The 25,189-nt window shown below is 45.1% G+C and overlaps 1 protein-coding gene across 1 annotated transcript; it reads left to right on the forward strand.

The window, feature by feature from the left end:
- The first annotated feature begins 972 nt into the window (after nucleotides 1-972).
- On the forward strand, nucleotides 973-23,998 carry sona (SON DNA and RNA binding protein a). The gene is made up of 10 exons (XM_083642221.1): nucleotides 973-1,104; nucleotides 6,970-7,080; nucleotides 7,700-7,898; nucleotides 8,164-8,240; nucleotides 8,335-10,176; nucleotides 11,603-12,044; nucleotides 13,540-14,066; nucleotides 16,753-17,243; nucleotides 17,445-17,537; nucleotides 20,189-23,998. Exons 2-9 carry the CDS (start codon nucleotides 7,053-7,055, stop codon nucleotides 17,517-17,519), a joined length of 3,681 nt encoding a protein of 1,226 aa, XP_083498347.1. The 5' UTR covers nucleotides 973-1,104; nucleotides 6,970-7,052; the 3' UTR covers nucleotides 17,520-17,537; nucleotides 20,189-23,998.
- The last annotated feature ends 1,191 nt before the right edge of the window (nucleotides 23,999-25,189 follow it).

Here is a 25,189-nt window from a genome sequence, read left to right on the forward strand (position 1 = left end):
CATGGGGCGTAAACCACGGAACCAGAATGAACACCGGAAGGCAGTGCGCCAAAAAACATCTGTGTTGCTGTTAGCTTGATGTCTCTTCCCTCGATTAATTGTCTGATGCAAAGCTTCTGTATTGGCTTAAAAGATGTGAGATTGTGAATCCGCAATGTTTCTAAAAGAACTTCGGTACTTCCATCTTTTGTTTTGTTGTTTGCGGTTCTGATACTTGGGTCAAATTGTCAAGTTAACGTGAAAGTTGACGAGCTAGAAACGCTGCCATCCGGTCTAGGGCGGGCTCTAGGCCGGAACCAGTAGGGTGACAAAATCAATTGTGGGCGGGAGCCAGGCTCTTTCTCGCCGAGAAGAGCCTGGTGACGCGAGGTTACCCTCGAACCTGGTGACGCGAGGTTCCTCTCACTGGATCCTCGCGTCACCCACTATCTCGCTCATTTTTACCGAACATGCGCTAGTTGAGTTTATTTATAGGGTATGTTTTATACATTAATGAATGATGATGATGATGATGATGATGCAACTTTACTAAACGACACGGACAAGGCAAACCCTTCTTTACCTGCAGCCAGGATCGTGTACTGTAATATATTACCATTATTAATGTTTCAAAAGCACACTGCCTTACTTTTGTTGTTGTTTACCAATGTGAATGGTTTAAGAAGAGCTCAGAGGAGCGACTTTAGGTAATGAGTTGGAAAACTTTGTTTATGAATAAAAAACTGCATAAATGATTAATCAGAAATTCAAGAGCCCCATCATCAGATTGCTTATATTGTTTTATGGTAAAAGATAATATCTCTAAGACTAAAGCAGTAGACAAAATTAGCAGCTTCAAAGAAATTATACAGTAAATCAACTGAACTTGAAGGTTTTGTTGTTTTTTAACTGAACTTGAAGTTGTGTAGAGTTGCCTTGGAGATAGTGACGCTGCCATTCAAACCGCGCAGCATGGCATGTTGGGATACCTTTCACCATCATGGCGGAACAGTTGGATGGCTAACGTTAACGATTAGCTTCAGCAATTTTTCGGTTTCGACTATTCAAGGACTGCTCCTACAGAGCATAACTATACTGGGACTGCAGCCACAGAGCAGAAACTGGGTAATTATGTGCTAGCTACAAAATCGACGCCCGTGATGAATGAATTGCCTTGTTTTGTGACAGTGGTAAAATAGCTAACAGCATGCTAACTTAGCTAACGTTAGCCTCGTAGCCAGCCAACTAGTGTTTGGCTATCGAGGCCGCGGCGTGCGGGCAGCAAGTCTGGCTTTGTTAACGCAACTTGTAAGTTATCCATGTAGCCATTCAAACAGATGTGAGTTTTGTCGAGTACGTACATGTACACATTCCCAGGTCATTGTTGGTACAGTTAACCTTAGCTAACGTTAGCTAATGTCAACGGCAACTGCACTAAAGATGTTTTTTTTGCCAGCTGTAACGTTACGGCATCGCAGGCCGGAGTGTTTATCTAACGTGTCTATTAACTATGAAGCCATTGAGACTTAAAAGTTTTTCTTTCATTCATCCGCGCAGTCACGCGACCCGCTTGTAACGTTACCTGCGGATTGTGATGGAGATATGTTGATGTAACTAAACAAAATCGAAATGATAACGTTTAACGTTACTTGAGCAATGAGGATTAGCGTTAGCTTGGAGCGGTGCTAAGCTACCTACCGCTGCGTTAGGTAACGCTAGGTAGGTAGAGGGCCTTTACAACGTTCGACTTATAACGACTACTTTTTCTGACCAACGATTTTTCTTCTTCTTCTTAAAATTATTTCTTTGTTACCTCCACAAAATAGCGAATTAGATATGTCGCCGGGGTTGTCAGGTCTGTGTGACAAAACCAGCACAAACGCCAATCAAAACCAGTCTACTAGTCTAGCACGAAGCTAGAACTCAAAATATGCATCTGCCAAACCATATACACTGCTTTTAAAGTCCAACAGCATTTCTATCATTGCCACATGTATTATCTACACAGTAACATGTTTAGTGTGCCAGCATTAAAATCAGTTTTCACTTGGAACCTCCTTGGGGTTCTTGGATTCCAGGCTGAGAACCAATTCACCTATTCATCATCTAATTTGAATGCAAATTAGGTCTACCCAGAGCCGTGTATATAGAAGAGTCACATCGCCATACACTCAAATGGACAATTGTTTTTTACTCAAAGAGTTCCAGGAAGTAAGGTTCTGGATTAAGCAGCACTGTCGAGTTGCAGCAAAATGGACAGTTTGTGTTGAACTTTGAAAGGGATTTATTTCAAGAATAAAATTGTACATTATCAGCTTTATTTTAGCATTCAAGAGTAGCGCAAGACCCCTTCCTGGCTGTTCATTGGCTACTGAGTCAGGAATGCACTCTAAAGTTGCCAGAGGCCAACTCTTTTTCTGAGGAAAGTAGTTATTGGAGCTCAGAAAGTCACTAGAAGTCACCAGATGATGTCACATGATATTTGCATATTAATAATATATAAGGTTGCATGTGTTATACACGCTGTGTATAACAGTGTGTTACATTTTTCAATATTAAGTGCTGACTCCGCCCGCCGGGCCAGTTTCGGCATTGGCCGGACCTGCCGGTAGCAATTCAGGGTTGACCATTTCCTACAGCCCCTGCTCTGTGTCAAATTATTTGTGATCAGAATTGTTTTACTTTCTCCAAGTAAAGATGGGTGACCGGCTATCATAGACACACACTCATTACCACTTCCCAACCCATTTTCCCCACATCTTTCAAAATTGTGTACTGGGCGGAGAGGAGAGAGACTGATAGTGTGTTTATACACTCGCAAGGGGAAAAGAGAATCAGAGGGGTGAAGAGAGAGGACACAGGGCCAGCGGGGCCAAGTCATGACGTAATGTTGGTAGGAAATCACTGTTTATGCAAGACTTTTAATTACATTTTTCAATGTAGACTACATCAGATCAATCTTTTCACTAAGCAATTATCCACTCCATGAAAAAATCTTCAACCCATTCTGGCGATAGGGTTAGAAAACTTGGGATTGCCATGCACCAAATAGTGAACTGCTTGCGATGTACCAAAAATGTGGGCTGCTAAATAGTGGCCGTGGTAACGTGAAGTGCTGCATTCAAGGTAGCGTTGGCACGATGGACGATGGCATCGACCATCGTGATTGGCCGACCCCCCATCGACCTCTGAGCCTTCTACATCGGATCATCGTGATTAATTATCTGTTTGAAATAAATTTGTGCCGTTTTAATAATAAAAAATACCAAGTCCACTTACCGTGACGCGTGGGGGACGCGCCGGCAGCATTAAACGAGCGCGCCCAGTTCAGACTCAGAGAAGCCTCCCCTGCCTCTCCTCCGCTCTAGTGCTTCTCTGCACTGGGAGCGCTTGTTTAATGTCGCCGGGCATCCCCCGCGCATGAGAAGTCAGTTATTTTGTTGCGAACACTTTTAAGACAAAGAAGAAACTTCACGTTCTTTCCTGTTTTCAACCCAAAGTTAGTACCGGTACATGTCTTCAACTGTGAATTTAACTCGCCTGTTTCCAAAGTGAAAGTTGAAGTCGCTCACAGCAGCAGCCTCAACGCGAGACTGATCAGTCTGAATGACTGATCAGTCTCGCGTTGAGGCTACAGCAGCAGCTGTGTTTCTCTCTCAACTCTCCTCTCGTCAAATCGCTCTCATTAGGTTCAAAAGCCCACGCGAATCTAACGTTATATCAGCCAGTAATTCAGTCAGTTTACTGCCAGCTAGTTAAATTCAACACACACACACACGTTGTTGGTGAGGACCTGTAACGTTAACGTTTTATTTGCGCCATTCAAATTGCTGGTAGTGAGAGCCACTGCTTCATTCAGTCACCTGGCTCTGTGCTCTTAGCACAGAGGCTAATAGTAGCCTATCGAAGCCCGCTGGTCTCTGTGAAGAGCTCAGCTGTCCAGTTGTTAATGAACGCATTGCAATGAATGGCATTACCGCACCGCAGCAACTTAATAAATTATTAATTATTCCCCCCACCCCCGCCAATGACGATGCCATCGTGGATCACGATGGTTCACTGTGGAATAATCACGATGGATAATTTACTGACATCGCACAACCATAATTCAAGGTAGGGCTGCACGATATTGGAAAAAACTGACATTGCAATATTTTTTTATTCTGCGATATATATTGCGATATGAAAAAAACAGGAATTTTCACCAAAAGTCTTAAATAGGTCTATCAAGCCTTGCCTGTTTAAGAAGATGGCCTAGTGGGTAACGTGCACGGTTGACGTAGTAGGAAGTGAGTGTGTTTTTAGCCACAGACAGGGTGAGTTGCAGGATCCTAAGTGAGTAAAGGTACTATAGTTAGTAGGAAAAGAGCTTAGAACATCACAGAGAGGGCGTGCATTACTGTATGTTATGAGTTAATTTGCCTTACTTGACATTGCACGTTCTGCGATGTGACTATTGCGCATGTGCACATTGCGATGACGATGCTGAAACGATATATTGTGCAGCCCTAATTCAAGGCATACTGTATCTCAGTGGTTCTCAAATGGGGTTCCGGGGACCCCTAGGGGTCCTTGAGGGGGTTCCAGGGGGTCCCCAGCCAAAAGGGGGTAATTTATTTTAGCTATAATTCCATTCATAAGTAACACAATGACTTTTGGTCATGGGTTTTATACACTTTCTGTAATAAAACATCTACTGTAAAATAGGGCTGGCACGGATCAGAAAACCCACGGATCGGATCGCGTGACGGATTTTGAGCCACGGATCACGGATTTTTCGGATCAGCAAAAAAATATATAGATCAGATTTTTTCTCTCAAAATTAGATTTTCGATTAGATTTTTTTAATACTATTATAATTCTCTAACCATTTGTTGCCCTGCACAGCTCAAAAAATATTTTTTTCTCATAAGTGACACAATGTATGCTTTTACTCTGAAGGCAGGCAAAACTTCCTGTTTTAGGTGGCACTGCTATGCCTAACTTCGTGGCTGTTGCTTGCACCAGTCACATGACACGGGTACAGACCTACAGACCAGACCAGGTCAGTCTGGAAATATAACGTTGATGCTACGTTAAGCTACTCAGTGGCCCCACGTATTGTTTTGTTGTTATGTGTCCTAAGGCAACATTTCACCGTCCGGTGATAATGTGTTTGTGAAACGTGTGCGCGTGTGTGTGGTGTGGCTCTCGTTATATTGTGCAGCGCGCAACACGCTGATCGCATTCCTGTGCTTTTTCAGAGGTGTTGAAATAAGTTTGTTGTCACGCTGTCTTTAGGAGCCACTAGCCACAGCCTTCAGAGATACTTTACAGCGACGACAAGGGTTGAGGAAGCTCACTTGTGCTTGCCATGATTATTCCTGTCTGTGTCTGGCTGCGCTGGGCGTTCTCATACACTAACATTAAACGTTAAATGAAACGAAAGGGGAGGGGGGGGGGGGGGTCCGCGGACCACGACGTTCCGAACCGTGTGCCGAACCGTGGGGGCTGATCCGTACGGGTCACGGATTATCCGTGATCCGTGCCAGCCCTACTGTAAAAGCATCAATGGGGGGACAAAATCCTATTAAATGGGGGTCCGTGGTCTAACTTTTGTCAGTTTAGGGGTCCTTCATGTAAAAAATAATAATTGAGAAGCACTGCTGTATCTGACCCGTTTTCAATGCATTTCTCTCCACAGAGGTTATCTCTCGAATATATGCAACACTTATCTCCTTGTTGCATTTTCACCATTCAAGACGTTCAGACTGTGAGGAAAAGAAACCATTCCATGTTTACTTGTTTACTCACCAATTTAGCGTCTTCTCTTCTAAAAAATTCAGCAACATAACTATCCATTCATGAAATGAAATCACATGGGAATATGTATGGTTTGTAAAAATGCAATTTAACAATAAAACGGGACACGCAACAGAAGTCATCCCAACTCAATGTGCCCACTCACACGCTCTGGACATTAAACCGTATCAATCAATCAAATTTATATTTATGTAGCACCAAATCATAAGAATAGTTATCTCAAGGCGGCGGTGCTAGTATTCATGTTCATAGATGAATTCCGTCCAAGCAATGTCTGGATATCTTCAGGGAGGGCCATATGATTTCCACAAAATGGAAAAAACTGACGGAATCATGGAATTTGGTAATGCAAATGGAATCGGAATCAACTGTAAAAGATGGAATATTGCAGAATTTTCCATAATTTGTCTGAAATTGATAAAAAGTATACCTAATTATGAAAATCACAAGCAGACCTAATTATTGTAGTAACCTACATGATTTCATAATTATAAAATAGGCCTAGAAAAATTATTCCATTTTCGATTGGGGTGTTTTGAAGGGGGTTGTTCTTGCGTGGGGCCCTTATGTCACCTCACAACCGGCTTTAACTTTGAGAAACATGTCGTGGAGGCTGTCTGAGAGAGCCAAGTCATAAAAATAAATCTATCTAACCCCTAAATTAACATTAAAATGGAAAAAACTGAATTTGGGAAAAAATAAAACAGAATTTGGAAACGCTTTAGTTACTCATTCGCCCACTTAGTAATCTTGTCAGCTTTTGACTTTTAGCTGATACATTGGGGTTGATTGGTGTTTAGAGACAAACTCTCTTTGTCTGCCAGGCAAACCATTGACTATTTGACCAAAAAAGTAAAGTCCTGCTGCTCGTGGTGGTGGTGGTGATAAACAATTGTATATTAGTTTAGGACATGTATTTGATGGCCCTTGAACCAAACACTGCTGCTGCATGCTAGCTTTCGTTTAACCCATTGATATCTGATGCAGCATTTATGTGTGTATCCCTTTAAGACCATAAAGTCTTAAAGGGATACGCACACAAATGAGGGATATACATGCAAATGCTGCATCAGGTATCAATGGGTTAATTAAAATGAGGGCCTTTTCAATATAGCACCATGTAAGAAACAGGTTGTGCTGTATCATTCTCCATCGCTTTAATTACATTGTCTTTGTTTTCCTATCTAGAGTGTTTGAGAGAAGGGGCAGCACACCCGTGACAAGAAGAGGGGCTTCTAAGTGATCAGTCACACATCTGGGACACTGGCATAATGGAATGTGCGGTGGACACCCCCTCAGGTGAGTGATGGATCATTCAGGGTTCATACGCAGTTCCGGAAAAGTAGGTCTTGAATAGTTTGAGAATTTGAAAAATGTCTTGAAAACGTTGTGCTTCAGGTCCGATACACACATAATTATAGCTTTTGTGTTGTTGTAGAGTAAACCCACTTTGAGTCCACAGTTTTTGTTGATGTGAAGAATAATGCTCAGATAGTCTATCAGAACCCACTGTTCTATCATAGAGCAGTGGCAGTTCCTCTCAGGGAGTCCCCAGAACGGTTTGGTCCTAAAGCAGCACCTACTGTTGCTGGCTATTTACTGCTGCTGTGTATAGGCTATATGTGGCGATTGAGATTAATTAGATAAAGGCCATTGAATCAAATATTTTGTTCTTGAATGGTGTTTCTCAAGACAAGTACCAGTATTTAATATTCCTCCAGGGCGAGACTAGCATGCATGTGTTGAAGTGTTCGTGTGATAATAAAGACGGGCTTGTCCGTCTGAAATCGTGTTTAAAAAAATTGTGTTTAAAAATCCCTCCGGTAACAGTTCATGTAGATTTTCCGACTTTCAAAAGCACTGCTGCTCTGCTTTGTCAAACGCTCATGTCAGCTGTAACGCTGGGTTCCCTGTGCAGGTGAGGAGGAGAGAGATGAAGTGAATGCCAAGGAAGGAAACGAGACGGCCCATAAGAAAAACAAGAAGCACAGAAAACACAAGAGCAAGAAGAAGAAGAGGAGGAGGAAGGACGAGAAGGAGAGCAGTTCAGAGTCTGGAGCGGAGTCTGATGTAGAACCACCACCTCCACTGAAACCTGTCAGGACCACCAGAGCCAGGTGAGAAGAACTTAAAAATTCATCCTGCAGTACACACCAGGCGACGCGCTTGGGCTTTGGCAGAGGAAGCCGTGCAAGTGATACTGAAAGCTGTAGTTCCTCGAATGGCCACCTGAGGCTGGCTTCAAAAGGGAGTCGTTCCCTCTTCACCCCCATGTTAAAATGGCCGTCTTTACAACAGGATTAAGCATGTTTACAGCCTGGTTTAAAACAGGGTTTTGGTGATTTTCTACATAACTCACGTGTTATTGCATTGTGTTTGTAGTGCCAGACTGGCGGCAGCCTCAGGGCCTGGAGACCAAGCTGGGCCTAAAGAAGAGGGTAAAAGGGATGTGATTACAGGTAGGAGGAAACACACAAACACAAACCACTTAGATTTCATCTGCAAGATGAATGAATTCCACTTTGGTGTTTGAAACATGTTTCCCCCTCTCAGATCGGGTGGACGCAGAGGGAGATGCAAAATCCAAAAAATCCAAAAGGCATGTTGCCAAGAAGAAGAAAAAGAAGAGGAAGAAAGATGAAAAGCAAGACAAGAAATCCCCATCTCGCTCTCCATCTGAAAGCAGCTCAGCCTCATGCTCTGAGTCTGAGGGGGAAGGGGGGAGAGGGGCGGGAGATGGCAAATACTCCCCAGCAGCGGCGTCTGACCTGCAAGAACCAGTATCCAAACTGTTGCCCAAAAGCAAACGAGGAGAGAAGGAGGTCCCCGTCCTCACCCAGAAACCTGAATCGCTGTCTATGAAGAGAGAGGAGACATCCGATAGCGACGTCTCCCCATCTGCAGGGAAGGGCAGTAACAACAATGGGTCGGTGAAGGACATGAGGTCGCCCTCTTCTGGCCGGGAGGAGATGGCACAGGCAGCGGGGGTTAAGGTTAAGGCGGAGGGTAATCACGGAGACGGCGGGCTCAGCCATGCCCAGGAACTCCCTGACATCATCCCCAAACAGGAAGGTACGACCCCACGAGATGACCGCTGCCTGAAAGATCAGGCCAACACAGTTCAGAGGGAGAAGATCAAGGAGCGAGATCCATCCAGGTCCAGGTCTCGTTCCCTGTCGAGGGGCGGAGGCAAGAATAGGTCTGACTCGAGTCAGAGCCAGTCGCCAACACCCAGTCCCCCTCGGCGCCAGTCTGGTGCTCCAACAGCAGTCAAACAACGGCCAAGAACCCATTCCAGATCACCCTCAAAGGGAAAACGGTTACCCCTGAAGAGCAGGCGGTTGTCCCGCTCTCCATCCCGCTCCCCGTCTCCAAAGTTTAGGAGGAAGTCCCTCTCCCCGTCGCCCAAGTCTCCCAAAAGACCTAGGCGTCAGTCCCGGTCCACCTCGCGCTCCCTCACCCCCAAGAGGAAGAAGTCCAAGTCTCCGAGGAGGCCCAAACGCCAGTCTACATCTCCTAAACGGCGGAGGAGCTCATTATCTGTTTCCCCCAAGCGACACCGCAGTTCTCCCTCTCCGAAGAAGAAGCTGTCCAGATCCCCAAAACGTGGCGGCCGCAGGTCCCCCTCCCTCTCTCGCTCTCCAAGGAGAGGTCGAAGGTCAGAGTCACGATCTCGTGGTGCCACCAGGCGATCCAGGACCCGCTCGCCTAGACGCGGTGGTGCAGTTGGCAGACGTTCGCGGTCACGTTCTCCCAAAGTCCGTCGCTCTCGGTCTAGATCCAGACGCCCGCTCCGCCGATCCCGTTCGCGGTCACCGGCACGACGTGGAGGAGGCAGGCGCTCCAGAAGCCACTCTCTGTCTCGCCGCAGGAGGTCCCCACCCCCCAGGACCCGCCGCTCACGTTCCCGTTCAATCCGCAGGGCCAGGCGGACCCGGTCACGTTCCGTTGTAGTCCTTAGGCGCAACCGCCACTCCAAATCCAAGAGTCCACGCAACAAACGGTCCAAATCCAAGAGTCCACGCAACAAACGGTCCAAATCCAAGAGTCCACGCAACAAACGGTCCAAATCCAGATCTCCGGTTAGAAAGCGCTCTCGGTCCCCTGCCAGGAGAAATCGTTCACCGCCAACAAGGTCCGCGAGACGCTCAAAGTCTCGCTCGTTGCCTCGTCGCTACCGCTCGAAGTCCCACTCGCCACTGCCTGTCAGGAAAAGGTCCAAATCACCCAGGAAGAGCGGAAAGAGGTCAAAGTCTAAATCCGCCTCCCCTGCCGTCAGCAGATCTGGCTCTGGGTCCAGGTCCGGCTCAAGTGACAGGGGGTCTGACAGCGCCTCTCCAGCCTCCTCTCCTGTTAAAGAGCTTCAGCAGCTGCTGGTTACAGCTGCAGCTAAAGGTCAGTCCTGCTGCTCTGCTCTCTTTTTTTAAAACAATTCTACATTTGATTTTGTTTGTCAAGTTGTTATGCCATTTCTAATTAATTGCATAGTGTCAATCTGCACACTTTTGAACTCCTGATGCTGCAAGCGTGTGACATGCAGCAGTGCCAACATTATTCTCCCTTATTATTTCTAATAAGCAGTGTATACTTTTATTTTATACTTTTTTAACAGTAGTGCAGTAGTGAATACAACATGTTGATCTAGTCCACAATCCCAAAGGTCGCCATTCCCATCAGTACATCATCACAAATATTTCTTAAAGGTCCCAATTCGTGCAGCTGTAACCTCTTAAAAACGTGTGTCTCTGGTCCATAAAACATGATTCTGGATTAATCTGTCGAAAATATAGCAACCCCGTTTGTTGTGACGGAGTTCTCACTTCCTCATCTCGTCGCTTCCCAAGAATGGCCTGTTTCTATAATATATTCAGAACTAACAGTTCCCATTGGCCGCTGAGCGAGAGCCCGCCCCAGGCTCCCAGCGGCCAATCAGATTAGCGTCTGTAGACCAGCACGCTAGGTTGCGAGTTATCGTTAACTTAACGGTACTACGCTAAAGAGGACATCTCAAAATGCCTAGACTTACCGAATGCACCTCTGCAGTTGCTGGATCACGTACAGTTGGCGTCGCTCCAGCTAGAAGTGTTAATTTTGTGGCTATAGACTAAATGGTTGCAGGTAGCTTGTGTGAGAGAGACCCGCGCAGTATGCAGGAGGAAGCTAGTGACGTCCCAATTCCCCTCTGGGCAAACGAAGCGTTTGGGGGTGTGGCTTGGAGGAGACTGCAGGGGGACGCTGGATAGGGACAAATCCAACTGTGGCAGTTCTGAGCGTGTGACCACTCATTACAGGGAGGGCTGACAGCAGTATATATGCATTTACAAGTAAAAACAGCTTTTGCACGGAATGGGACCTTTAAAGAACTTGGTGCAGCACTAGCGTTGGTCACTCTGGTCGGTCGGGGCGGAAGGGAACTGGTGGGAATCGCATGATCCTCCCACGTGCTACGTCCTGCCGGTGAAGCTCCCCGCTGTCAGGTTAAAAGAAGTGGCTGGCAACTGCGCATGTGTCGGAGGGAGGCATGGTGCTAGTCTACAGCTCTACCCAGATTGGCAGAGCGGGTGGAGCAATGACCAGGGCAGCAGGGGGAAATTGGCCAAGTACAATTGGGGTGAAAATGGGGGAAAATCAGGAAGAAAAAAGAGCATGGTGCAGGTTTCTCATCCTTTTGACTTGAATGTATATATAGCATATATGTATGCTTTTGTCCAGAATGCCCTTGAGTATCTCAAACTTATTATTTTACCACCATAGCCAAAACATTGAAGTACTCCAATAAGAATGTATTGTGATGATCATTAAAGTTCAGTTGACCTTACAGCTCCGTGGAAACCCATGGCCTCAGCCGGTGCTCCAGGCACCCAGCCTGTAGCGTCTGACCCAGCTGGGAGCTCCTCAGCTCAGCCGCAGGACCAGCCTGTGTCCTCTGCTCCCAACCACCAGCAGAAGCAGAAGGAGGACGCCGGCAGCCCAGCCAGCTCTTCAGATGAACAAGAGGTTTCCAGGTCTGGTTCCCCTGAGCCCGCGACCGGCCCCGATGAGTCCGATGGTTCAGAGGGCTCTGGTGAGGAAGGGGATACTTCCTCTCCTGTTAAAACGGCAACTAAGCGCCAGGGCAGCTCCTCTAGGTCACCCTCCCCAGGCCAACAGAAGAAGCAGCTCTCCAAGTCGCGTTCCCCTGCGACCCGCAGGAAGGCGTCACGCTCTACTTCCTCTCCCCGACGATCCACATCTAAGTCTGCGTCCAAGAGGAAGCAATCCAGGTTTGTGGCGTTTACCTTTGTATAGAGACACTGCGGAGCGCGTCATTCAGAAACCACGCCCAAAACGGGGGAAAACACAAACTCTCCCCCCCCAATCCTGGCATTCTCCTATGTCGCATGCATGGTCGCATGTTGCACAAAAAGATCGTATATACGGAAGATGAACACTCCAACTTACTTCTTGACAGCTAGATCCACATTTTTCTTCTCTCCAATTCTCATAACTGGCGATTTTTTACATTTGTTGTCTGCGCAGCCCCACCACACAACAGCTTTTAGCTATGTTTAATTCAAGAAAAATGACACTGGTGTGTGGAAAAGAACAGAGCTTTTCCCCCGTAATGGGCGTGGCTTATTTCATGCAGTGTCTCTATGTGTAGCAATGCTACTTCCTGAATGCGTCATTCTGACAGATTTAGACAAATAGTTATTTGTTTTAACAGCTCCCAACCTTTTTTGTGCCGCGGACCGGTAGATAGATGGAAAAAAAGTCGCGGACCGGTTGTCTTTCTTACAATACTGCGGTGTAGCACTAACTCTATTGCAGCGGATTGGGCGTGATCAACCCTTCCGCGGGCAACGTTGCAGACAGAGTAGGAAGGCTGATCCGTGAGCGGCTGCTTCTGGGACGCGGGTCGGGGTCTCAATCGGCCTCGGCTGGGTCTACTGGGCGAGGGTGTATGATGTTGACAGACCCGAAAAACACCTTACGACCCCAGTTAACATCACTGATGACGCGTCCCAGTGCATGCTGTAGTATGTATTTTAAACATAGTAGATAGAACTGGTCTACCCTCAGGACCCACATGTTTAGTCATTAAGTCGCAACCCAAATTTCAGATTTTGTTTAATGTTTATACCACTCAAATGTATTTCACAGAAAATAGTGCAGTAATACACGATGTCTTCATACACTGTTAAAAACATGAAATAAACAAAAAAAGTGCAACAAAATTACAACTAGGGCTAAAAACCCAATGAAATAAAAAGGCAGACTTGAATTACAGGCCTATATGTTTTTTAAACAAGTTAAACTGGTGATGCTCATCAAGTTTCAACAATCTAAATTCTTTCACTAAAACAAGTCGAGACAAGATAATCTGGGGATATTTGGAGCTATCCCCCCACCCCCAGCCAATCACTTATATAACACAACATCAGATCCCACCCCCACAGCGTCCATGACCCACTCAAAACAGCCCCGCGACCCATGTTTGTCCCAATCCACCAGTTAAGAAACCCTGAACTATAGGTAAAAAAAATACATTTCCATGTTTGTGACTATATGCTATTAATTTTGTTTTTGAACATAATTTGATTTACTCCTATTTGCTCTGTATTTCCCATTTTAAAGGCTACATCCCTATGGTCATTTTCCATGTCTCCTCCTCACCATGGTACATGGTGTGCGGGATGTTATGTTGTCATGGCGTCTGTGTGTAGAGACATGTTTGTAGACATTGTATGAATTCTCCTGTCATTCTCCTTTCCTCAGGTCAAAGTCTCCAGTGAGGAAGAGAGCATCTGTCTCTCCATCAGACAAGAAGAAGCGGCGGTCCAAATCCCGGAGTCCCGCCCGCCGCCGGCGGTCCAGTCGCTCGCGCTCCAATACACGACGCAAGCGGTCGAGCTCCAAAACGCGGACCAGGGTCCGACGGTCCAAGTCCCGTTCTCCTGCTCGCAAGAAGCGCTCCCGCTCACCCGCCCCCCGTGTGAGGAAGAGGTCCAAGTCCACAGACAGGAACAAGCGATCTAAGAGCCGCTCTGCAGGCAGGAGGAAGAGGTCCAGGTCGCCAGACAGGAGCAAGCGATCCAGATCTCGTTCCCCAGAGCGCAGGCGCAGGTCCAGGTCGAGGGGCAGAGGGAGGCGGCCAGTTTTCCGCAGTCGTTCGTTTGACAGGCGAGACCGATGGAAGAGGGAACCCAGCCACTCTCCTGTTCTGATTCTCCGAAAGCAGCGTCGCTCAGGCTCCCGAACACGACGCAGCACCAGCAAGACCCCTCCACGGCTCACTGACCTGGGTACAACACTTTAGAGTCACTAACACCTCCACGGCTCACTGACCTGGGTACAACACTTTAGAGTCACTAACACCTCCACGGCTCACTGACCTGGGTACAACACTTTAGAGTCACTAACATCTCCACGGCTCACTGACCTGGGTACAACACTTTAGAGTAACTAACACCTCCACGGCTCACTGACCTGGGTACAACACTTTAGAGTAACTAACACCTCCACGGCTCACTGACCTGGGTACAACACTTTAGAGTCACTAACATCTCCACGGCTCACTGACCTGGGTACAACACTTTAGAGTAACTAACACCTCCACGGCTCACTGACCTGGGTACAACACTTTAGACTAACTAACACCTCCACGGCTCACTGACCTGGGTACAACACTTTAGAGTCACTAACATCTCCACGGCTCACTGACCTGGGTACAACACTTTAGAATCACTAACACCTCCACGGCTCACTGACCTGGGTACAACACTTTAGACTAACTTACACCTCCACGGCTCACTGACCTGGGTACAACACTTTAGAATCACTAACACCTCCACGGCTCACTGACCTGGGTACAACACTTTAGAGTAACTACCGTAAATTCCGGACTATAAGCCGCACCTTTTTTCCCGTTTTTTGGGCTTTTTTGGCCCCTGCGGTTTATATAACGGTGCGGCTTATCTATGGATTTTTTCAAAAAAAAAAAAAAAAAAATCTTTTTTAGCACTCTTTCTAACTATAAATCCACTTCTGTTTTAATTTCCTCTCTTGCCCTCTTTTCACCACACTGTATGACACTGTGTGCACTGTAAATAACAACACAGGTGGTGTTGTATTATGTTGTTTTGTTGAAATGTTAATAAATGGGAGCATTACATATGGTAATTAACACATTGACTGCCAGCCTTTTTTCAATGCTGTCGGTAGGTTCTGCCAGGGGGGTTTTTGAGGATTCTAGGCTCATTTTACAACAGCCGAGGATTCTTTTCTGTTAATACTTCGTGAACACCAATCATCTAAAAATAACTAATAGAATGTGTGCTTTCTCTGTCTAAAAGAGTTAGTTTGTAGAGTTAGTAGTTATGTAAGCATTAGCAGTTGAATACAGCATGGTTTCAGCGTGAGAAAAATTATTCAGAGATAAACGGCTTTTTGTGAAATTCGATAGAACAGTCACTTTAACCATTCATTTTTGGCATCAGTAAGACCTAAACAATAGTTTTGAACAGTAATTTCCTCCATAACAGCAGGAAACTCCCCTCTGCTCAACTCCTCCCTCCGTGGGCGTTCTTCTTGGCTGCAGCGCCATGTCACAAGCACTTTCCTACCTGTGCAAATGCACTTTCTCATACTCTCGACCTCTCAAATAAATTTCTGAATAGAAATTAAATTACTCTAAATTAGAGCGAAAAAGAAACAAAAAAGAATGGGTTGAAAATCCCATTCTAAAAGCCTTTTATGGCTGTTTCCAATTTGGTGCTATTTTGCAAGGCAAAATGACCTGCTGCACCACAAGCTTGTCACAGTCTCACTGCCCCGCTGCCGCTGTGCGGCTGTGCCTGGCCGCTCCCCGAGGAAGCCCGGCTGGACTCGCCCGCCTCCCGGAGCCCTGGCCGAGAGCTCCGATGAAGCCCCTGCGACTCTGGTCATATTTACGCTGCGTGCCTCAAAGTGTGCTCCATCCGCAATCCACCATGCAAGTTTGCAATCCCCCACAGCCAGGACCCAGGCGAAAGCGAAAGCGTTTTCGCCCCATCCATTTTCATGATAATGGCTTCCATGCTGCTGTCTTGGCTTGCTTGGCTCTCAATAGTCTGAGCACCGTCTCCACTCAGTGGGTCGGCGGAATGGATTGCACACGCCCGGCGGCTCTAACACTATAATAAGAGATGCAAAAGGGCCAGATCAACGATCCACCGTCAAAAAAAAAAAATCGATTTTTTTTTTGACGTGTAAACACGTCGTTGGCAGTCAACAGCTGGATATTGAAAACATGTTAACACGTCGTTGGCAGTCAATGTGTTAAACATTAAAACACACAAAAAAAAAAAAAATACCATTAAAACACCCGCGGCTTATAGTCCGGTGCGGCTTATATAAGAAAAAAATAGTCAACTTTGAAGGTGCGGCTTATACACCGGTGCGCCTTATAGTCCGGAATTTACGGTAATTAATGCTCCTCCACGGCTCACTGACCTGGGTACAACACTTTAGAGTCACTAATGCTCCAGTAAATGTTACGGTTACTTACCGTATGTTAAGATTGTTATGGCTTCTGGGTGGTTTAATTTTCAGGCAGATATACCCCAAGTGACTAGCTAAGCAAAGGGCAGGGTTATTGTTGACATTACATTAACCTCTTCAATGGTCTTCATACACCTGCATGCCAGGTGTATTTAAGTAATGTGCTTTGCATTTTATTTTTATTTTTTTTTGTTTATATTTTGCATTCAACGTTGATTCCAATTTAGTTTAGTCGGCACATCTTGGCACAAACGGATAGTTAAATTAAATTGGTCCTAAAAACATGTTTAGTGTTTGTTTTTTTAACCAGTTTGTCCCCTTTTCTCCCCATCTCTCCATTTTCGGCCCTATTCACCCATGTTCCTCTGGCCCAACCGCTCTTACTTCATCCTGCTTTCTTTCCCTCTCATCTACTCTCTTCCTCACACTTCCTTCCTTTCCTCTCCTCAGACAAGGACCAGTTACTGGAGATCGCCAAGGCAAACGCTGCTGCCATGTGCGCTAAGGCCGGCATGCCCATCCCCGAGAGCCTCCGGCCCAAAGCCATCCTCCAGCTCCCTCTGCCCACTCCATGCCCCACCCCCCTCAACCTGCCCCTCCCCTTACCCCTCCCAATGGGCATGGGGATGCCCAACATGCCCAACATGCCCAACATGGCCAACATGTTCCAGCAATCCAATATTCCAGGAATGCCCCACATGTCCAATATCACCATGAGCGCCGCTATGGCCAGTATGACGGCAGCGACCATGACAGCTGCCCTGAGCAACATGGGAGCCCTGGCCGCCATGCCACAGCTCGCCCCGCTCCCTACCATCACCAACAAGCCCCCTCCCTGCCTCGCCCCCCCGGCCCCCACCCTCAACCTGGACCACATAGAGGAGGCCAAGAGGAAGGTCACTCAGCAGGCCAACATCCATACCATCAAGGAACTTACGGAGGTAATGGGAAGGAGATGGGATGGTGTTCATGCTTGTTTTTGTGTGAGATGCATGCGAGTTTAGAGAGAAACATCATGTGAAAGAATGTTTTTTTTTTTAAGTGGGTGGGCGAGGTGGCATCACATCAATACACGTCATCATGTGTGAATACCTGTGGTAGTGCCAGCTCACCAATGTGTTTTTTTGCATGTGCTTTTGTAGAAGTGTAAGCTGATTGCAAACAACAAGGAGGAGATGGCCATCGCCAAACCCTACATCTCAGATGATGAGAGCTAGAACCTTCACACCTTCAAGGTAAAATCACCCCCCCCCCTCCACATCCCTTTGTCTGCCTGTCTACTTACCTTTATATTGTTGCTGCATTTATTCAGTTTCTCCATATTCTGATCCTGACAAACTGTTGGCATGCGAAGGTGCTGATTTCCAGTCTTGCTAAACTAATAGGGATGGGTTTAGCACCCCAGCCTGGCTCTCTCGTGAGGGAGAAATCCACAAACGCTACGGATTAGCCTCCCGAAAATCTGTGTAAACATCGGCGCGGCCTGGGGTCCTTCAGGCTAGAGCGAGGTGCTCGTCGCAGGCGAATGACGTGCAGCGCACAGGCCTTCTTGAGGCATCCTCTCTGCCCATGGTACGCCATGATGGTACGGCATGGTAGGATTGCCTTCTTTACCAGGGAGGGTCTGGTGAGACGAAGGAGGAGCGCGGCCGGGAGAAACCCACAGGGCCTGAGCCTCCATGCACTGAAGGGTCTTTCAATACTGCGGTGTAGCACTAACTCTATTGCAGCGGATTGGGCATGATCAACCCTTCCGCGGGCAACGTTGCAGACAGAGTAGGAAGGCTGATCCGTGAGCGGCTGCTTCTGGGACGCGGGTCGGGGTCTTAATCGGCCTCGGCTGGGTCTACTGGGCGAGGGTGTATGATGTTGAGAGACCCGAAACACCTTACGACCCCAGCTAACATCACTGATGACGCATCCCAGTGCATGCCGAAGCATGTATTTTGAATTATATAGTTGAGGATGGTCTACTCTACCACCTCAAATACATGTTTTATTTATTTCCAGTCTTGGTGAAGTAATAGTTGAGGATGGTCTTATGGTCTACCACCTCAAATACATATTTTATTGATTGATTTATGTTTTGACTTTGATTGCATTGACCTGAGCCTGATGCTTGCATGGGAAGGAAGCTTTTCATTAATGGCGTACTTAGTTTTCTCTGTAGTCCTTCTTCCTCTTGGCCCAGTACTCTTTCTCCCTTACTTCATCTCTCCATTCCTCCATCCTTATGTCTTTCAGTCCATCATTTCATTGATTGATTGATTAGATTACTAACCTAAACAATCAGTCTTTATTGATTAGGGACCATAAGTGTTCACACTTTTACATGTTTATCCATTGGATTTTGTTGTCTTTTATATGCATAATAAAATCAATCAATCGATCAATCAGATTAACCACTAACCAAACCTAAACACAATCACTCTTTTCATTCTAGAGACGCACCAATGCCTTCTTTTACTGCATACGTTTAACCACCTTCCCGATCTACAATTGAAACTGTTGTAATTGAGCAGTTGAAGATGATCTGTGATTACTATCATGTTTATCGTCCGCTAATTTCATTCTTTGATTTATTATTTCAGCTTTTATCCCCGGGTCCAATTCTCGTTTAAATGTTAATCTTTTGAAAGGGCTACAATTCGTTTTTGGAGTTTGGTCAATTTACGCAGTTTCTGATGAGACGATTGGTACCACAATCATCTTTGTGTCTTTAGTTCTGTCTGGTGCACATGCTAACGCTTTAGCATACAGTATGTTAGGTAATCGTAGGTTACATTATCCAAAGTGTGAAAATAACTGTTTTAGTCTTCCAAAGTTGGTTTTGCTTTTTTGTTGTTGAGTGGCCTTTAGCTTGACTCTATGCTTTGTTAGCATGCTGCCCACTAGACACATCCATCTTCTGCAGAGGTGATGTTGGTGACAATGATCTCATCAGATATTTGAAAGGTTACCAATGCGCCACACCCAAAAATGTGGAATAGACCTTTAACCATTAACCCGCCATTTGTGACCTGATCTGTCATTTCCAGTCACATTGAGCCCTCAAACCAGTTGAATACACTGTTGGAAAGCGGAGGATTTGAGCTTTCTGGTGATATCACAAATATTGTTGTACTCCAAAGTTTGAGGGAGATGCACGAGGGGAGAAGTGTCCTTAGGACTAAACCATCCCAAGGCAAGACAGGCCAAGTTTCTTTGTATAGCTCTTAGCACGTTCAAATTCAAAGTGCTTTACATCAAATACATGAAAATAAGAGAGCATAGCGAAGAAAAAGGTATTGCAATAACAAACCCCCCAAAAATCTAGTTTTTACTTTGTGATATTTTTACTTTGTTAAAATCCAATCCATAAACAGCCCAATCAATCAAACAAGTCACAATAAGAAAACTCCACAATACAACCCTGAACATTTTAATAAACAGTGTTTTAAGGCCTACAGCAGTTATAACATTTGCAAGTACATTGAAAACAGCAAACCTGACATGAGGAATGCGAGCTTTGTTGACAAACCCTACCTTTATTAGCTTACAAACTATATTTAGTGTTCAGTCTCACAATCATCTTTACACCGAATGAAAGCCAAGGCTTTATTTGATTAAAATCTGAACAGCCAATCTTTTCTCATAATATCATGTTTACCCACAAATAATAGAACGTGTCACATTTGCTTTTTACTGAATTATTGTGATTATTCCTTCTCTCAGTCCTATTTGATAAAAATGGGGCTGCCATCTGCCCTCACACCGTCTCAACTGATCCTCTGGTTGTTACATAGACGGTACAAAGTCAGATGTTACTGTATTTCATACAAACCATTGGGACAGAAACTGAGAACAAGATAGACGTGTTTCCCCCCCTGTCTTTTTCTGCATACAGCACCCCCCCCTACTGGACTGGAGGACAAATAAAACCCCTTTTCTGGAGGACTTACCTATCCCACAGTTCCCTTGGGGCAGCCAGGTCACCTGACTGAGCCTCTTAAATCACCAAGAAGAAGAGCCCTAGTTGTCATGGTTACAATACAGGAGCATCGGCACCAGCCACTGCCCCACTTAGCTCGCCCTCTGTGTGTGTGTGTGTGTGTGTGTGTGTGTGTGTGTGTGTGTGTGTGTGTGTGTGTGTGTGTGTGTGTGAGTGTGAGAGACACTTGCAGATTGTGACCTGTGATACCACTGAGGAAACTGGGCACACTGACTTCTGTGCACAGTCGCTTGACTGTATAATGAATGTGAGTCTGTGCGAGTCTGTGCGAGTGTGTGTGTGTGTGTGTGTGTGTGTGTGCGTGCGTGCGTGTGTGTGTACATAGTGACTTTAAACACCAACCCCTCGGTATTGCTGCTCACACAAGCGGTCACTGTGGGTGAACGACTGAAGAGGAAACAAACCAAACAACTAGTGGCTCAAGTGCTTTTGTAAAAGATTAGTTTCTCTAAATATGTTGTACTTTTATGCTTTCTTATGGATTGTGCTGAGTGGTGACTGCTTCCTCGTCCCCCTCTGTTCCCATGGCTACTAGCCCCCCCCCCCCCCCTCCCCCCCCAAAAAAAAACAAATATTTCACTCTCACTTTTGGCGGATCCTCGCGTGACGAGAAAAGTGATTTGTTTTCAAAGCCTGGATCTGGAGAGCAAAAGAATGACCGTACATTTTGGATCCTGGGATAGAAGGAAATAACTGAATATATTTGTTACAGGGAGAGGGGGAAGTTTAAGTTAGGGTTAGGACAAAGATTTATCCATTCACAAAACATATTTGTAATTTAATTAGTACTGCCCTGGGTGTGGTTTTCCTTCTAATTAGCACCAAGTTAATCTTTGTTTCTGTCCTGTTCTTAAAGTTTCGTTTTATTTGGATCTCTCCAAATTTGGTTGTTTAGTTCTCTTTAGTGCTTCTCTTAGTTTGTCTTTCACCAACATGATTGCCTGCATGTAACTCTAAATGGATATTTCAGTAGCTACACTTAAAAACACCTCATATGCAGATGTTTTGTCTGCGTTCGCAGCAACCGATAATTTCATACATGATGTAATTGCTGGATTCGTCGTTTTCCAACAATTTAGAACTTGAAGGCAATGCTGTCTCTGCCAATGCTGAAAAAAAATTCTCCCAACTTGCAAAGCCGCAGCGTCCGTAAAGGTTTCTGTTTATTGTTTGTTGTCCTGGTTTCACTTTATGAGAAAACAGCATATGAATGCGATGTTGCTTAGCAGCTGATTTGAGCGTGCCACCAGCAGCACATTAGCATAGTGCTTATGGCTCAAAACACAATATGTCTAATGGCACAAATCCCCCAGATTCAGGTCACTACCAAAATCTGATCCTGAACTCAGCCATGACACAACAAATTTCAGCTAAATCATTTGTATTTTGTATTTTTTTTTTTATATATTTTGCTAATTACTACATGTAGACTTTGGTTCTCGTGCAAGCTTGAATACACAGTATAAAACAGCCAACCTGCGTATTTTTAAACATAATTTATTTGAGACGTTTGCCCATTCTCGTATGTCGTTTAAATTGTTAAAACATCATCTCTCATGTTGACTTGTTTTTGAGAGGCACACATAACTCAGCATCATTTGTGTTGTGATTGCCTCGGAGCAGAGTTGACTGTCTCCAGCTGTGATGAGTGTCTCCAGGTTTCCTTCACAACATACAGTACAATATGACGCATGGATTGTGTATTGGACAGTCAACATACAATATGACGCACCTATTGGACAGTCGATATGCTTTGTAGGAAGCCAGCCCTCGTCTGTAATAGGATGAATGTTCAAGTCACGTGATCGCCCGATTTGAGCCATAACTCGAGGATAGCTAGTGTGGCGTTTGCATTCGTCTTTCAAGACACTTGAATAATTGGGATTTGTTTGCTTTTGTAGTGTGAACGATGCATAAACACACTGTAAAATGTGTGCTCCTCGCTGTATTTGAGTCTACATTCAGTTCCCTAAAAGCATTACAGCGGGGTTGTCAGTAAGGCCCATTTCTGATTGTAAAAAAAAGAGTGAGGCCCACCTTCTCAAATAAATGAGAAAACAAAACATGACAAAAATAAGAAAAAGGGGGGAAAATAAACTGCTGTATGTGTGTTATGCCACTGTCGGCTGCATGGTGATAATTCAAACACAACTGGTCATTGAAATTATGCATTTTAATTTGACGTTTTTATTTTATTTATGTTTAGGTGGCACAGTGTGCAAAAATAGGGAAAGGAAAAAAGGCGAGAATAACATTTTCACTGCATATATAACACTGTCTTTAGGACCCTGGAGCTCTTAAACCCGATGTCAGACGCCATGTTTGACATAGGGCTCTTGCGGTTCTAATGAGTCAAATCTCATTCGGATATCCTGAGGTGAGAGGGCAAGGGACCGTTTGAAAATAGTCATGCCCATTTACCTTTGTCAAAATGTTGCCGACTTTGGAGACATTTACACCCGTTTCCCAGCAAGCTAGCATAGAGACATGTCTGGGAACGCCCACAAAATGTTAAACGGCTGGCGCGCGAGTGGGGTAAAACCGCCCATATATCTCATGGGCTGACTCACCAAAAGACGGTGCTGCGGCTCTAAACTACAGGTTTGGGGGTTCTAGAGCAGAACACAAGACGTCTGCTCAGATGTGCGTTTACTGCGGTGGTTAAATCCCCGATCGTGTCTGCCTGGGCTGGGCTATCAGCTAAATTCTAACTTTGCTGAATGGATAGAATGGGGGTTTTTACCCCACCCTGACCACGCCCCCAGCCAGGCTGAGCCAGCTAAACCAGCGTCTATGACGAGACGTGGCCTCAACCTATAACATGGTTGGTAGCTACATGTTCATCTGAATTTCTAGTTTCCGCCAATACCAGAATCTTCGCTGTACTATAGCTTTGAAATTGAGTGCACCAGACCTGGTCTCAAACACTCACCCACTCATTTTCTGAGCTTCAACTTGAAAATACACTTCACAACCCACTAGAGGGCCCTGTTTGAGAAACACCGCATTACCATACCAGTTTAATTTTGGTCCCATGGAACGTGGAGATTAACTTTGCACTAAAGGTGACACACATGGGCAACATTTGAAGAGAGTGGAGATGGGCAGTAATGGGCCTTTAACCTAGGTGGCAAATGGGAGGCAATTGTTTGGGATAACGGGATGCGTAATAAGGAACAAATATGTATGAATCGCCCTTTTCATAATCGCTGACAGAATTCCTATACAGTTAGCTCTAAATGTTGCTAGCCTGGCCTGCATTAGGTCTTTTGTTCCAACTGGTTCTCGGTGACTACTGTAGAACAAAGATGACCTTGGTGCTTTTGGGAAACATGGCAGGGATGAGATATTTCACGTTTTTTTTTAAGGATTTTTGGACTCAGAACTCCCCTTCACTTCCAGCGGAGATTCTGATTTCCCTGGTTCCAATCTCACAATGTTCCAATCCCTGCCTTTCTGTGTTGTCCTCCCATCCCTGCCCGGCCCCAAGGCTGTATAACTGTGGAAGATAATTTGTGAAGGTTTTGTCAAACTCTGTTCCTAATAGTGATTCTGTACCTATAGTGTTTAACTGTTGAATCGAACCCCGAGGTAATCTTTAGCTATTTTAATGACAGAAAAAAAAAGAAAATGCATTTTAGGATTCATTTTTTGGTCAATTGACATGGCTTGCTTTGTACATAAATGTGTTGATGATTATTAAAAGCCTTCAAAATGATGCATCATTTTTTATGTGTTTCCTTAATTGTGTGTGTTGTATTCACTTGGTTACATGTCTGTTAAGTCACTATCGCAGACTGAGTTAACACAATGGGGATTGAACCTATGGCCCATTGATGGATGGAATCCTTTGCATTTTCATTCTTGCAGCACTGGGTGGTGACACTCCATCAGAGAGGGGTTTAGTTAATTTGACACTAAAATACATGCTACACAAGAGATGCAATGCATCTTAAAGAACATCAAGCATAGCACAATAAAGTCAAGAGACTTGTTTCCATTGCGCTCCTTGGGTCTCTACAGACAGGGTAGGTGGAGCTAACGCAATATACTCACTCTTCATCATTACTGTAGGTTCCCGACAAGTCTTGTGTGTAGTAGGATAGCAAGCTACTTTTTTCTGTTCTCTGCTAGCATTGTGGGTGGTTACTAGGGGTGGGGGAAAAAATCGATTCACCTAAGTATCGCGATTTTTAATGTCACGATTTTTTGGATCGATCTTTTATTCCAGAATCGATAATCGCAAATTAAAAAAAAAAAAAAAAAAAAAAAAAAAAAAAATTTTTTTTTTTTTTTTTTTGGGTGCTTGCAGTCAGGCCACTCACTGAACAGCAGGCCAGGCGCCGCCTACTGGTTTACTAGTGGTTTTATTACTTTATTAGTTAGTCTGAAGTAATAATTACACTTCAGGGTTAAAGTGGGTGCATCTCATTGTAAAATTGGACCCAAATCTGGCTTCAAACGGCCCAAATTTCACGCGCGTTGGCCCATATCGGCCTGGCCTGCTTGGTATCTAATGCCCGGCCTGAATTATGATCCCAGTCCGCCCCTGTTTTTAACTATATCGCCCAGCCCTACTCATGATATATAATATACAGTCTCTAGTGTATGATTCAACTTTTCCCATGTTCTAATCTAGTGTAAAAAAGCAAACAAACTGAAAAAATAAAAGAAAAAAATAAACAAAAATCGCAATAAATCGTAATATCGAATCGCAATAATCGTAGAATCGCAATAATCGTGAATCGCAATATATATCGAATCGGCACCAAAGTATCGTGATAGTATCGAATCGGGAGATAAGTGAATCGGCACAGCCCTAGTGGTTACTATGGCCCAACAAACTGACTAATGTCACAGATGCATCATTGTTTGGATGTCACCTGCAATTACTGC

This window comes from Poromitra crassiceps (assembly GCF_964638095.1).
Source record: "Poromitra crassiceps genome assembly, chromosome: 8".
Lineage (NCBI taxonomy): Eukaryota > Metazoa > Chordata > Actinopteri > Beryciformes > Melamphaidae > Poromitra > Poromitra crassiceps.

Coding starts and splice junctions, on each gene's coding strand:
- sona (XM_083642221.1), top strand. CDS start 7,053: ATGGAATGTGCGGTGGACACCCCCTCAG. Junction 8,241..8,334: donor TAAAAGGGATGTGATTACAG/GTAGGAGGAAAC, acceptor TCCCCCTCTCAG/ATCGGGTGGACGCAGAGGGA. Junction 10,177..11,602: donor GGTTACAGCTGCAGCTAAAG/GTCAGTCCTGCT, acceptor TTGACCTTACAG/CTCCGTGGAAACCCATGGCC.